Source organism: Lygodium microphyllum, chromosome 19, assembly GCF_053477565.2.
Source record: "Lygodium microphyllum isolate KBCC chromosome 19, Lygodium_microphyllum_v1.1.10, whole genome shotgun sequence".
NCBI classification, from domain to species: Eukaryota; Viridiplantae; Streptophyta; class Polypodiopsida; order Schizaeales; family Lygodiaceae; genus Lygodium; species Lygodium microphyllum.
The window spans coordinates 2,020,771-2,034,685 of record NC_141153.1 but is presented as its reverse complement, the minus strand read 5'-3'; the positions used below and the strand labels follow the sequence as shown (position 1 = coordinate 2,034,685).

At 42.3% G+C, this 13,915-nt stretch overlaps 3 protein-coding genes and 1 pseudogene across 5 annotated transcripts in view; all 4 read right to left on the bottom strand.

The window, feature by feature from the left end:
* LOC148019486 (glycoside hydrolase family 2 protein) overlaps positions 1-13,915 on the bottom strand; it is a 96,767-nt gene that overhangs the window by 29,121 nt on the left and 53,731 nt on the right. For both annotated transcript variants that reach the window (XM_087700973.1, XM_087700972.1), the window contains exon 5: positions 1,335-1,383. In XM_087700973.1, the coding sequence (XP_087557099.1) occupies positions 1,335-1,383 (49 nt within the window). The remainder of the gene's footprint in view (positions 1-1,334; positions 1,384-13,915) is intronic.
* On the bottom strand, positions 1,391-13,893 carry LOC148019489 (uncharacterized; annotated as a pseudogene). Its single transcript, XR_015694997.1, has 5 exons — positions 13,150-13,893; positions 12,881-13,021; positions 5,479-5,493; positions 3,787-3,952; positions 1,391-3,664 (listed from the first exon to the last, which is right to left on the bottom strand). The product of XR_015694997.1 is annotated as an uncharacterized LOC148019489 (transcript).
* On the bottom strand, positions 8,806-9,520 carry LOC148019491 (uncharacterized). The gene has a single exon (XM_087700975.1). The coding sequence runs from the start codon at positions 9,422-9,424 to the stop codon at positions 8,825-8,827; it is 600 nt and encodes a 199-aa protein (XP_087557101.1). The 5' UTR covers positions 9,425-9,520; the 3' UTR covers positions 8,806-8,824.
* On the bottom strand, positions 9,403-12,833 carry LOC148019490 (uncharacterized). Its single transcript, XM_087700974.1, has one exon. It carries the CDS (start codon positions 10,598-10,600, stop codon positions 9,536-9,538), a length of 1,065 nt encoding a protein of 354 aa, XP_087557100.1. The 5' UTR covers positions 10,601-12,833; the 3' UTR covers positions 9,403-9,535.

Sequence of the window (13,915 nt, the reverse complement as noted above, 5' to 3'; positions counted from 1 at the left end):
AACTCAGTAACTTAGCTATGCCAAGGTACCATGGATATCCTCAGTCGCACCATTTTTTAGCACAAAAAAGTATTGTTGGTTTTATATCTCTCTTCAAATCCACTCCCTCGATCTAATCTCTCCCTTGTCAATCTTGCAAATTCCCAATGTCTTACCCTGCCTCCTATATAATTTCATAGGGAGGACTTGCTTATTTAACCATTTCAAAATCATAAAAGAGAATGAGGAGTGCCTCTTTTTCAGACTGGGAGATGGATGTTTGACCACTTGTAGAACTTTTGAAAGCATACCAACTTTTGATGTTAAGCCAGTCAAAATGGTTGGTCATCTTGGGCAAGCATTGGATGCATGACCCTCTTCCTGCAAGTGTGTTCTGGTTGCAATGTACCTCTGGACACTAATATGGATGATACCAGGAGGAAAGAAGGTAAGAAAATCTCCACTTGGGAGGACACTGAGCATGCAAAGCTAATGGTACAATGCATCCCAGATAACATGCAGCACATTATTTGGGCACTCTCTCCTAGATTTGAAGACAATTCTAAATCCAACAAGTCATCACCATTTCCAGGGGGCAGGTATGGTAGCCATATATCTAAAATATGCTCGTTACCTACACATACGGATTTCCCGAAGCTGGACTTGCAGTCTCTTGATTGAATAGATATGCATTCAGTTTTGATTTGCAGAGGAAAGGACATAAGATCAGAACCTGTCCAACAAGGTGCCCTCCGCCCCTTATTGTGCATTTTTCTCCCTCTAGAAAGCACCCAATCATCATTTAGGTCCCTCTAAAGATTTGTAACCACTCTATTGGATGAGTTTTTCAAAATCCAAGAAAGGAATAGCTAAGGGCTGCTTGCTGGATCTTGCCATCTACAGAAACCCCCCGCCCCCCCTAGAAAGAAAGAAAGAAGAAGGTCAAAAGTGATTCACCCGCTAAGGAATCCATTTTTCTTTCATAAATAAGCTCCTGAAGTCCTCACTGCTATCCTTGTAAACATCTATAAGCTGAGCAAAGCAAGGTGAACTGTTCCCGACTGACCAACCATTTCTAGACTTATTACCTCCCTTTGTGGTGCAAATTGTAAGACCCTCCTGAAAAAGGGGACATATTGATCATGTCCTAAATTGCCAAAGTTATTTCTCCTCTGATAGCCTACCACAATTCAATGAAGAGAAAGGATAGACATTAAACCAAATAAATCACCTGTATGTATGATCAAAGCATTAATATGTCTCATGAAATGAAATGGATCATAAGCATGCATTAAAAGTGCATTATTTGTAGTGTTTTCAACATGCACTCTCACAAAGATAATTGATGAACTTACGCCAGTTATCGATAAAGAGACATCATCCCAAATCCCTGTGTTTCTATCCCTGGCATAAATAGAAATGCCAGTATAAAGCATCAAAACCCATGCTTGTGGCATGTTAGTTAGTAATGAAAAAATCCTCCCCAGCCCTTTCCCCCCAAAAAAAAACAAAAGGACAAACTAAAAGAGAACAACCACAACATAAAGCACTGTATAACATAACCAGACAATATAAATAACATGAAACCTTACCAACATTTAGAAAACCAAGAAACTCATCTTGAAAGTGAGACCAGGCACTTCAAGAACTAAGTTGTTGATGTCCTTACACCCTCTACATGCACACCCTCTGTAGTCCTTCACTTTGCCCCCTCTTGTTCTTCCCCCCAGTTGAGCCATCAAAATCAAGGCTTGCATTAGCATTAAATTGTCATGAATTAATGCCTAATTTTGCTCCTTGGTACATCTGTTTTTTTTCTATTTTCTTCTCTTGAACTACTATAGTGGTCTACGTTTCACTCCCATGTCAGCTGCTACGTTTTCAATCAATCTCTTGCCATGTAACTATTCAAAATGTGGGATCCCATTGTCTATTTATGGTCTTACATTTTAATAAGAGGCTGGAGTATGACTCTCTCCATCATAGGACTGTTTTTGGGCTTGAGGAGGGGTGTTGGACCACCAAAATCGAGGCTTGCATCAACATTAATGCCTAATTTCACTCATTAAAAACAGCCCCAAAAAGCTTTATTTGTGAACAATAGGATAGATGTCATAAAATTCCCTATAAAATGACATGTTGTGGGCATCCATCAGTGACAAATTCATTGTTTGTCCTCTCCCGAAGTGCTTTGATATCTTTCATCTTCATTCGAAGATTGCTGACCTGCCACCTAGAGCTGTTGCTTAGTCAATCAAGCTGCTTCTCACTGCCTGAGAGCTATCGCCAACTGATGAGGCTTGCACCCAGCCACCAAGACTTGACACGTTCCTCATCTTCACCTTCTTGAGCTGTGTTTTCTGCTACAGCTGCTCCTGCTGACGGTTGGCCACCTGCTGGAGGTTGTCACCATCACATCCATCTTCATCCACTGCTGCTCTTGCTGTCGTGGCCAACTGACTGTTCAGACCTCTCATTCAAGAGACTGGACGATGACACAGATAGAGGAGGTGAAGGGCCAGGTTGCAGACCACATCTCCCAGTGGATGGGAGAAGGACATAGTTACTTGGAGTTTCCGAAACGGTGAAACGGAAACGGTAGAAACAGAGTTTCATCTCCAGGAAGAAACGGGGAAACGGGGAAACAGGGATACAAGGAAATATATAACCCCGATTTAATATATAATATAGATAATAGATGACAATAAGCCACACTTGTCACTTGATTGAGAAATACTTGACATACATGATTAACATACAATTGATTATTGACATTGAAATTTGATACTATCATACTAGGTCGGAGGTCCTAAATCCTAACTTCTATAACCTGTTACCTATAGCCTGCACCAATTTCCAAACTCGAAAGATACATCAGGATTCATACAATATACTTAAACTTTGAATTGGCAAGTGCCAAGCACACTCTAAAGATATTCATAGATCACACTTTAAAGATTAGATCATTACAATTTACATGTAACATGATAATAGATATACATGAATCACAAAAACACCTGGAGGCTGGATCATATTCATGAATCATGAAAAAAAGATACAAGAGCATAAAAGATAAGTTGATAACTAATGATCCATAAAACACCACGGTCCACTGAGTCCTCAATCAATGACCATAAACAAAAATGATAAGACACAGTCACACAAGAGAGCATCTGTCTGAACTCTTAAGAGTCAAGTCTCATTAGTGATCACCCTCCTCGGCATCTGCATCACTACCACTAGAACTGCCAGATGCACTGACAGAAGCAATATCTGACTCGGAGTGGTCATCGGCACTACTAAATGAGGGCGAGGGTACATTTGCTGAAGTGCTGGCACCCCTGCTTGTCGACCTTGACCTCCGTGATGAAGCTTGTGTGTGGTGCGCTGGAGCTGACATCTCCTCATATAGCATGGTATAAATGTCTAGCTCCTCTCTGGGAATGTCTCGAATGTCCTTCATTTTCTCAATGTCAATCTTGTCAACATTCACTTGGCAAGGCTTAGGAGATGAAGATGTGTGCTCGAGGAGGCGAAGATTACAATGACACTACACAAGTCTCTCAAGTTGTGCTGTAGTCAAATGGTTCCTCTTCTTTGTGTGGAAGAGGGCCCAAATGCTTCAGTTTCTTTCACAAGGACCTGAGCTGCAGTCTTGTGAAAGAACTCGAATGGCAAGACGTTTCTGCCAATCACATGACAAAAACAAGAAAAAAATATTATAATTGATTATTGTATCATGATTCATGTTTGTCCTGAAGCTTGAAAGTTGAGTCTAGACTATGGTTTATGGGTTGGCCTACTTACCAAGGTAGGTGCGGATGTCCCATATTTCTCCCACCAAGACACAAGCTGCAACTGTGTCTCTCGAAGCTCTGTTGTAGGGCGACCAAAAGAGAGACTCCTATTTTGAAAGAGGAGAAGATCATCGTCTAGCCTTCTCAGCATCTGCACATCTCCTCCTGAAACCGGCCTGTTCACTGGTAAGGGCGGTAGTGTACAACCAAAATATATAAATGCTTTCACCCAATTTAACAGTCGCCCACTTTACCTGAACTTAAAGACACAAAATCAAGAAGACATACAGGAAGCTAGAATGCTCCTATTGCAACACATACACCCTATTGGCCCCTAAGTTAGGCGCCCCTTGCGGTATTTCTTTATTTTTAAAAAGAGAAAGTACAATGGGCTGTCTTTCACCTATTCTGGGTGAAATTTGACAGAATAACAATACAATTACTGACCCAAATCAAGTTGACCAGGAGGGGAAGCTTTGTCCAAGTCTGAATCTTCTGGTTGGAGTGCAGAATTGACCATTTCAGCCTGCTGTATTTACTGGTTCAGACCTGTTCTGAAACCTGTTTACAACTCTTACTATTCCCTGTACTATTCAGCCCACTGTAATTACTGGTTCAGACCTGTTCTGACACCTGTTTTCAGCTCATATTGTTCCCTGCACTGTCCTGCGTCATCTGTGCCAAGTGCCCCTTGATTCTGACATCAATTGGGCTCTGGAATACCCTCTGAACAGTCCAGAATCAATTCTGGTTTAGTGTTGTTTCAGGCACTTGCTTGGTGAGGTTACCACCCTCACCTGTCCCTGCTGGGAACTGCAAACAACTGCTCCTGTTCCTGGAGAAAGGAGGCTCTTGCCTCATGCAAAAACAGCATATTCCACACAGTTGTACCTGAATCAGAAGAAAAACCCTTGATTCTGCAGCATAACCGTACTGTCAGGGGGAGAGAGAGAGAGTAGGAAGCAAGCCCAGCCCTCTGTGCACCATAGACAAGGTAGACCAGCTCTCAAGAGCTCTCCATCTACAGCTGCTTTTCACAAATGAGCCTCTTTTAGCCCAAAAACTGCACGCCAGCCCTCTTTAAAGAGGTAACTGCACACATTTGTGCCAAGTGGTAGCATTAGAAGATATTTCCCGTTTCAGTCTTCCGGTCTAAAATTCTCCATGCTCGGTGCAAAATTTGACCTCGGCACAGACCAGAGGATTGATCCTCGTGCAAAAACGAAGGTAATGATGCGAACAGATTCTGAGGTCCAAAATTAGTAACTCCCTAAATTTTAGGAGTTGCTTCCATTGCATCCCCACTAGTCTTCTGACCATCTTTGCTGACTATGGCTACATCCAAATTTACAATGTAACTCAACTGAAAGTGAATTTCCACTGATAACCCCACATGGACTAATCTCTTGAAGATTTCTCCATCTTCACTTTGAACTAGTCTCTTCGAGGCTAGTTCTTCAACACACTTGTCCATATACACTTTCACAAGTCTCTTCCAGACTTGTCAATCTACAATGCCATCAGTCACTTCCAGACTTGTACTGGACCTTAACTGTCCAGTCTTGACTCACTGAACATTCTTGTCCGTTTCACATACTGGCCATGCAACTCAGGCGTTTAGATTTCAAGAGGGATCCTTCCAAAAAGAAAAACCAAATAAAATATGTAATAAAGAAATCAACAAAAAGATAATAGTTGTCACAGTCTTGTGACATACCTCCCTCTCGAAATCGCAAACGTCCTCGTTTGTATGAATGTCATACATGCTTCCAGCTAACCCAGTGAACTTACACTTGGCAGCACATGTACAACACATACATGCTATCAGTCAACATTGTGGACTGAACACGCTGTTAACACATGTATGTTCTAATTGTGAAACATGGCAGACTATCATCATGTGACTCCGCATCACTGTTTCCAGATATAGTGGTCAGTACACCACAATGATATCCCCATAGTGGCAGATTCTCATTTGATGACTCCACATCACCCTGACTAGAGATCTAGTGGCCGGTACATCAAAATGATATCCCCACTGAGTCAATTCACAAAATACATGCCCGATCGAGTAACCATTGTTACAACATGTATTCAATTCAATAGAAGTAAAAACTGTATTCTTGCAAGCAATACTTACTTCTTTAGCACTGAGAAAACCATATGGACACAATAAGTGTTAACCTGTATAAAATATGTTTCTGTACATAATTTCTTTCTTGAGCAATTGTCACTTTGACAATCTATTTCAGCTTAGAGATACAAGGAGTCAAGGTAGGTTGCAAGCGAAATACTTCAAGGTAAAGTTCCAACACATTAGGTGACTCTGCAAGTTCACCTTCGTCCATCCACTTAGCATCTATAGCTGGATAGTTCTTGAACTTAACCAAATACCTTCTAGCAACCTTGCCTTTCACTTTACTTTCTTTGTGTGCCAATACCTGTTTTGGAACAAGAATTTCATCAAGTTCCTCAACTTCGGGCTGTTCCTCAGCTGGCATATCTTCTAGCACATCACCCACATAAGGTCTAAGAAGACTTACATGGAAAGCATTATGAATCTTCCAATTGTCAGGCAATTTCAGCCTATAGCTGACATCACTAATCTTCTCTGTTACTTGAAAAGGCCCATAGTATCGCATACTAAGTTTAGTGAAAAGACTTTCCTTGCCTTTCCGCTTCTTTAAGCGTGCCTTTTCAAACCGCAACAGTACCCAATCACCAAGTGAAAATATCAATTCACGACGGTGATGATCATCAGCTTTCTTTTGCTTTGCCTGAGTCCTTTCAAGGGCATGCTTAACTTTCTGATACATTTCACCCATACTCTGCACATACTGATCTACCTGAAAGATCTTATCCTTTGTATGCAAAATGGGAGGAACCTTTTTACCACCTTCAACAATTTCAAAAGGGGCTTTGCCTGTTGACGAATGCACAGTATTATTGTATGCATACTCGACCAAAGGCAAATACTGCTCCCACTTTGACTTGTGCTCTGACACATAGCACTTAAGCAAATCCAAGACAGTAGAATTTGCCTCTTCTGACTGTCCATCAGTCTGTGGATAAAATGACAATGAGAACTTAAGCGTTGTGCCCATGTTCTCAAATATGCCTCTCCAGAATAGACTTGTCATCCGTGGATCACGGTCACTGACAATAGACTGTGGCATACCATGATACTTGAAGACATTGCACATAAACAAACGTGCCATCTGATCTGGTTTTATCTTCTTCCTGAGAGGAATGAAATGAGCCTGTTTGCTAAACCTGCACATAATAGTCCATATCCCATCATTTCCTGTCTGTGTCCTTGGAAGATCAAAGATAAAATCCATAGCTATGTTTTCCCATGGTTTATCCGAAATAGGCAATGGCTATTAAAGCCCTGGTGCTTTTTGCCAGTCAAACTTGACCTTCTGGCAAATCAAACATTGCCGCACAAAAGCATCCACATCTCTTCTCAAAGTAGGCCAATAAAAGAATGTCTCTACTGCTTTGACTGTTGCATCAATACCACGATGCTCTGCATACGGTGGAGAATGACTCTCTGTCATAACTTTCCGTCTCAATGGCATAGTCACACATAGTCTACCATGCATCAACATGAAACCATCCTTCAGAAGATAATGCTCATGATGTTGTCCATTGACAAGCTGATCAAAGATCCTTGCAAAATCTGCATCATCAGCATACTGTTCCTTCATATCATCAAGCTCATGATGATAAGGAATTGACACAGCTGAAATTTGTGGCTTCCTTGACAAAGCCACAACATTCTTTTTGCCTTCCACATGCACAATCTGAAAATGGAACATTGACAAAAAGTTTGCCCAACGCATATGCTTTTCTGACAGCTTAGTCTGAGTTAAGAAATAACACAATGTCTGATGATCTGTCTGGACAACAAAATCTGCCCCAAGTAGGTAGTGTTTCCAACAAGAAAGCGCATGAATCACAGCCAGCAATTCTTTCTCATAGACCTGCATAGTCTGCTCTGGCCCTCGCAAGATTCTGCTTTCATAAGCCACTACCTGGCCATCTTGCATTAACACTGCACCAATGCTATTGCCACAGGCATCACACTGGACAACAAATGACTTCCTAAGATCTGGCAGAATGAGCAGAATGATCACTGGACTAGAGGTCATCTTTTCTTTAAGAAGATTAAAAGCTGAAATCTCTTTCTGTGTCCACTGGAAAGAGACTCCTTTCTTCTGTAAAGCATGTAAAGGTGAAGCAATCTCTGCAAAATTGCGAATGAACCTCCTGTAATAAGAACACAAACCCAAGAAGCTTCTAACATCATGGACAGTCTTCAAATCTGGCCATGTTCTAATTGCTTCAACCTTAGCGGGATCCATTCGGACACCATCCTTTGACACTATGTGCCCCAAGAACTGGATTTCTTCCAAGAAGAACTCACTCTTCTTGCCATTGATAAGCAACCTATTACTGCGAAGCTCATCAAAGACTGCTTTCAAGTGTTCTCTATGCTCCTTTTCATTCTTTGAAAAGACAATCATGTCATCAAAGAATGTACCAACAAACTGCCTGTATGGACGAAAAATCCTGTCCATCATTCGATTAAACGTAGCAGGAGCATTAGTAAGTCCAAATGGCATTACCAAGAACTCATAGAGACCAAACGTGGTCCTAAATGCAGTCTTATGCACATCCTCTTGCTTAATCCTGATCTGATGGTATCCACTCTTCAAATCTATCCTGCTGAAAATTGACGCTCCTTCCAAACGGTCGAGGATGTTGTCAATTCTTGGAATGGGGAACCTGTTCTTGATGGTACTCTTGTTCAACGCTCGATAATCTATGCACATGCGCCAAGAGCCATCCTTCTTCTGCACTAGGAGCACTGGTGAGCAAAAGGGAGATGAACTTGGCTGAATCAGCCCTTTTTCCAACAGCTCATTCACCCGGCTCAATATCTCTTTTTGTTGGGCTGCACTAACCCTATACGGAGGTCTATTTGGTGGGCTACTGCGTGGCACCAAATCTATTGCATGATCCTCAGACCTCTCTGGTGGCAACTATGATGGTAATGAGTCAGAAAAACAATCACTGAACTGAGACAAGAAAGCAGACCTGTCTCTATCTAACATAGAGAAATTTGACTCATTATTATCCTTGACATCACGTGCAAAAATCAAGTACGCAGAAAGATGATTCTTTATTACAGATGTAATGGCAGAAGCCGATACAACAGGTACAGACTCTCCTTTAAGCTTCACATCAAGCACATGAGACTTTCCCCTATGTTCCAAAGTCAGTGTCTTGTTAAAGGCATCCATCACACCATGCTTTCTGAACATCCATGGCATTCCCAACAAGACATCACAGCCTTCAAGTGGCATGATATAAAATTCTTCTGCATCAACATAAGACTGTATATGAAGACGCAGCTTCCCAAGAATGGGTGTCACTGACTTTGAGTGACCAGGACATGCCAACCCTGCCTCTGCTGTGTAGCCCATCTCATCTGCTCTGATGCCCAAAGTAAAAGCCAACTCTAGTGAGATAAAGTTTGCCTTAGCTCCAGGATCAAAGAAAATGAGTACATGTTGATCCCTAACTTTACCCCAAGCTCTGCAGAGCTCATTAGCATCCGAGTGTGGCTTGTCTCCCAGCATATCTGGCACTAAACCTGCTGAAGGTTTGGGCTTCTTTCCTTTCCTGTCCTCTTTATCATCATCAGCTGATCTCTTATTCTTGTCCGAACAGTTAGACGCAATATGACCAGTCTACTCACAGATAAAGCATTTCCTCTCAGCCATTAAAGCCTTTCTCTCTTCAAGAGATTTGCGCACATAAGGTTTCTTTTGGTCCTTTGGCTGCTGTCCAAAGAACTTGCCTGGCTTCTTCTTGAACTGCCAAGATTTTCTTGTGCTTTGAGAAATCTGAGAAACCTGTTTACCAAATGGCTTCTTTGCTGAAAATTTTTCAGATTTGTCATGTTTAATACTGCCCCCAAAACCACTTAACTGTCCCAACGATAATGCATTTCCTGTGGTGGCATTCTCAATTAACTGAGTCAAAGTGGTGACCTTTGTCTTTGTACAATAATTCCAGAGTTCCTTGGGCAGCCCACAGCAATATTTCTCTATCTGCTCAGTCAATGGCACAACCCTGTAAGAAGTGACTGGAAGCAAAGCCTCCCAAAACTTCTTGTTATAGTCTTCCAGATCCTTGCATTTAGATGCATCCAAATTGTGCCAAGCTGACATAACATCAATCTCAAATTCATTGGTCAACCAAGCAGAAGCAAATACTTGCTTGAAGTAAGTCCAAGTAGCAGGAGCCTGTCCTTGCATCAACAGTGTACTCCACCACTGACTAGCATTGTCCTTAAGGAAAGTGGCAGCTTTCCGGACCTTAGAAGGCTCTGTAAAGTTCCCTCCTACAAATGCGGCATCAAACTGCTGTAAGAAAGAGAGAGCCTTAGTCCCATCTTCAAATCCTCGAAAGATGTCAAACTGTACAGCTGCACCACCTTCCTTGTATGGCTTTGGCTTCTCATGAGCCATCAAAGGATCCGTAGGATATGCCTGTAACATAGGAACACTAACAGGTGGCATAGGAGTTGCCGGACCACTGACTACAGGGCTTGTAGACACAATACTTGCTTGCTGGTTTTGATAACCAGCCATACCAAAAGTGCCCTGTGGCATGCCAAAACTGCCTTGAACACCCTGAAATCCAAGCTGCATGCCTATATTACCATACATGGGGTTTGGCATAAAACCCTGTGTACCCCCAAACACTGTTCCTGGTACATAAATCCGGTTTCCAAGTGCATAACCAGCCATACTCTGAAATACAAATCCACCTCCAAAGTACCCAAGATGTACAGAGTCGGTGGGAAAACTTGTGGTAAAGCCTGAAAACTGTTTCCCTGTCCATTTAGGCCAACATTTGGCTGCTGTAAAGTGGCAGGCTGAACTGGCAATGCCTGTGTAACTAGCATTTCCGCCACCTATTCCTGGACAGTCGGAACCAATCTTGGAGTCTCCATTGACTCCGCAAGCTACCTTGGTGTTTTCACTGAATCTGCAGCATGCTTACCCTTATCTTGGACCTCTACTGGATCCAAAATCTTTGCAGATGGCTGCAAAAATGCCAAAAACCTTAGATTCTGCATCACTTGAGTAAACATACTCACAGCAGCAACTAACTAAGTCTTGAAAGTGTCTTCATCCATAGAAGAAGCCGTAAGAACTTGTGGCTCAACCATAACAGGAGGAGTAACAAACTGTGGAGCTCTAGAAGACTCTCCCACCTCATGAACAACAGGGATCTCCTGCGATGCGGACGCTTCCTCTCTGGTGTCTTCCTTTCTATCAGCAATGATGCACAATTATGTGTCTACACCCAAACAAACCCTGGCTCACTCTTTAGGGAAAAAGTGATTCGATCCCGGCAGCGGTAGTGTACAACCAAAATATATAAATGATTTCACCCAATTTAATAGTCGCCCACTTTACATGAACTTAAAGACATAGAATCAAGAAGACATACAGGAAGCTAGAATACTCATGTTGCAACACATACACCCTGTTGGCCCCTAAGTTAGGCGCCCCTTGCGGTATTTCTTTATTTTTAAAAAGAGAAAGTACAATGGGCTGTCTTTCACCTATTTTGGGTGAAATTTGACAGAATAACAATACAATTACTGACCCAAATCAAGTTGACCAGGAGGGGAAACTCTGCCCAAGTCTGAATCTTCTGGTTGGAGTGCAGAATTGACCATTTCAGCCTGCTGTATTTACTGGTTCAGACCTGTTCTGAAACCTGTTTACAACTCTTACTGTTCCCTGTACTATTCAGCCAACTATAATTACTGGTTCAGACCTGTTCTGACACCTGTTTTCAGCTCATATTGTTCCCTGCATTGTCCTGCATCATCTGTGCCAAGTGCCCCTTGATTTTGACATCAATTGGGCTCTGAAATACCCTCTGAACAGTCCAGAATCAATTCTGGTTTAGTGCTGTTTCAGGCACTTGCTTGGTCAGGTTACCACCCTCACTTGTCCCTGCTGGGAACTGCAAACAACTGCTCCTATTCCTGGAGAAAGGAGGCTCTTGCCTCATGCAAAAACGGCATATTCCACACAGTTGTACCTGAATCAGAAGAAAAACCCTTGATTTTGCAGCATAACCGTACTGTCAGGGAGAGAGAGAGAGAGTAGGAAGCAAGCCCATCCTTCTGTGCACCATAGACAAGGTAGACCAGCTCTCACGAGCTCTCCATCTGAAAAACCCTTGATTCTGCAACATAACCGTACTATCAGGGAGAGAGAGAGAGAGTAGGAAGCAAGCCCATCCTTCTGTGCACCATAGACAAGGTAGACCAGCTCTCACGAGCTCTCCATCTGCAGCTGCTTTTCACAAATGAGCCTCTTTTAGCCCAAAAACTGCACACCAGCCCTCTTTAAAGAGGTAAGTGCACACATTTGTGCCAAGTGGCAGCACTAGAAGATATTTCCCGTTTCAGTCTTCCGGTCTAAAATTCTCCATGCTCGGTGCAGAATTTGTCCTCGGCATAGACCAAAGGATTAATCCTCGTGCAAAAACTAAGGTAATGACGCGAACAGATTTTGAGGTCCAAAATTAGTAACTCCCTAAATTTTAGGAGTTGCTTCCATTGCATCCCCACTAGTCTTCTGACCATCTTTGCTGACTATGGCTACATCCAAATTTACAATGTAGCTCAACTGAAAGTGAATTTCCACTGATGACCCCACATGGACTAATCTCTTGAAGATTTCTCCATCTTCACTTTGAACTAGTCTCTTCCAGGCTAGTTCTTCAACACACTTGTCCATATACACTTTCACAAGTCTCTTCCAAACTTGTCAATCTACAGTGCCATCAGTCTCTTCTAGACTTGTACTGGACCTTAACTGTCTAGTCTTGACTCACTGAACATTCCTGTCCGTTTCACATACTGGCCATGCAACTCAGGCGTTTAGATTTCAAGAGGGATCCTTACAAAAAGAAAAACCAAATAAAATATGTAATAAAGAAATCAACAAAAAGATAATAGTTGTCACAGTCTTGTGACACCTCTTGCCCACTGTGAGAAGTACTCCTCAATGCCATGCTCTAGCTCCTCATTCTCGTATTGCATCTCATCACGCCATAGAGGATGCAATACGTGTGCACCAGCATGGATTGGTCTATGAAACCAATCCCATCGCGTGTTCCACACACATTGAAGCTCCTCAATCCTACATTGACACATGTGTAAGTTTATAACAAATTACAATCATAAATACGCACACAATTAGTGTCTTCTAGACTCTAAAAATAAGTTAATACCACAATGGAAAAAGTTAAAACTTTAAAAGGAACTTACTTTGAGCGAGAAAGATAGGCATTGCTCTCAAAAGCCTCTCCAATCTTATCCATGTACTCATACAACAATCCCATGGTACTCCCCTCCATGTCAGTGATGCGTAAAACGGAGTAGATAGGCTTGATAGACTTCACAAAAGCTTCAGCCTCCAGGAACCATGTCTCATCCATAGCCTGTCGTGCAAAAGCCCTATAGTGTGTATCTTGATGCTCAGGCATGGCTGACCACTTTCTGGACACAACTGTGCGTATCAAGCCCTAGTGCACTCGCACAATCCGCTCAACAACTATAAACATATACGAAAAGCGTGTGCTAGATGGCTTCAGCAACTCAAGGTCACTATGTGCACGATAGATGCTCAACACTTTAGGCCTCTTGGTGACAAAGTTCACCATGGACTTTGCAGTAGTAAGAATAGGGTCTACCCAATTCAATTTTTGCAAGTCCTCCATCAATAAATCAAGAGAGTGTGATGCACACGGAGTCCATCTAATCTTGGGATAGGCAGCCTCAAGCATTTTCCCCATGGAAACACAATTGGAACCATTATCCGTAATCACCTGCACCACATTTTCTGGCCCTATCTCCTCAATGGCTGTGCGTATATGCCCATAGATGTACGAGCCTGTGATCATTGTACCAGGAGCTGAAGCATCAATGGCTCTCAAGAACATTGTCCCCTTGCATGAGGACACTAGAATGTTATAGACACTGCGTTTACGTACATCTGTCTACCCATCACATAACACAGTACATCCATACTTTA

Excerpts from the sequence above, each read along its gene's own strand:
- LOC148019491 (XM_087700975.1), bottom strand. The coding sequence starts at position 9,424 with ATGCTGGGAGACAAGCCACACTCGGATGCTAATGAGCTCTGCAGAGCT.
- LOC148019490 (XM_087700974.1), bottom strand. The coding sequence starts at position 10,600 with ATGGCTGGTTATGCACTTGGAAACCGGATTTATGTACCAGGAACAGTG.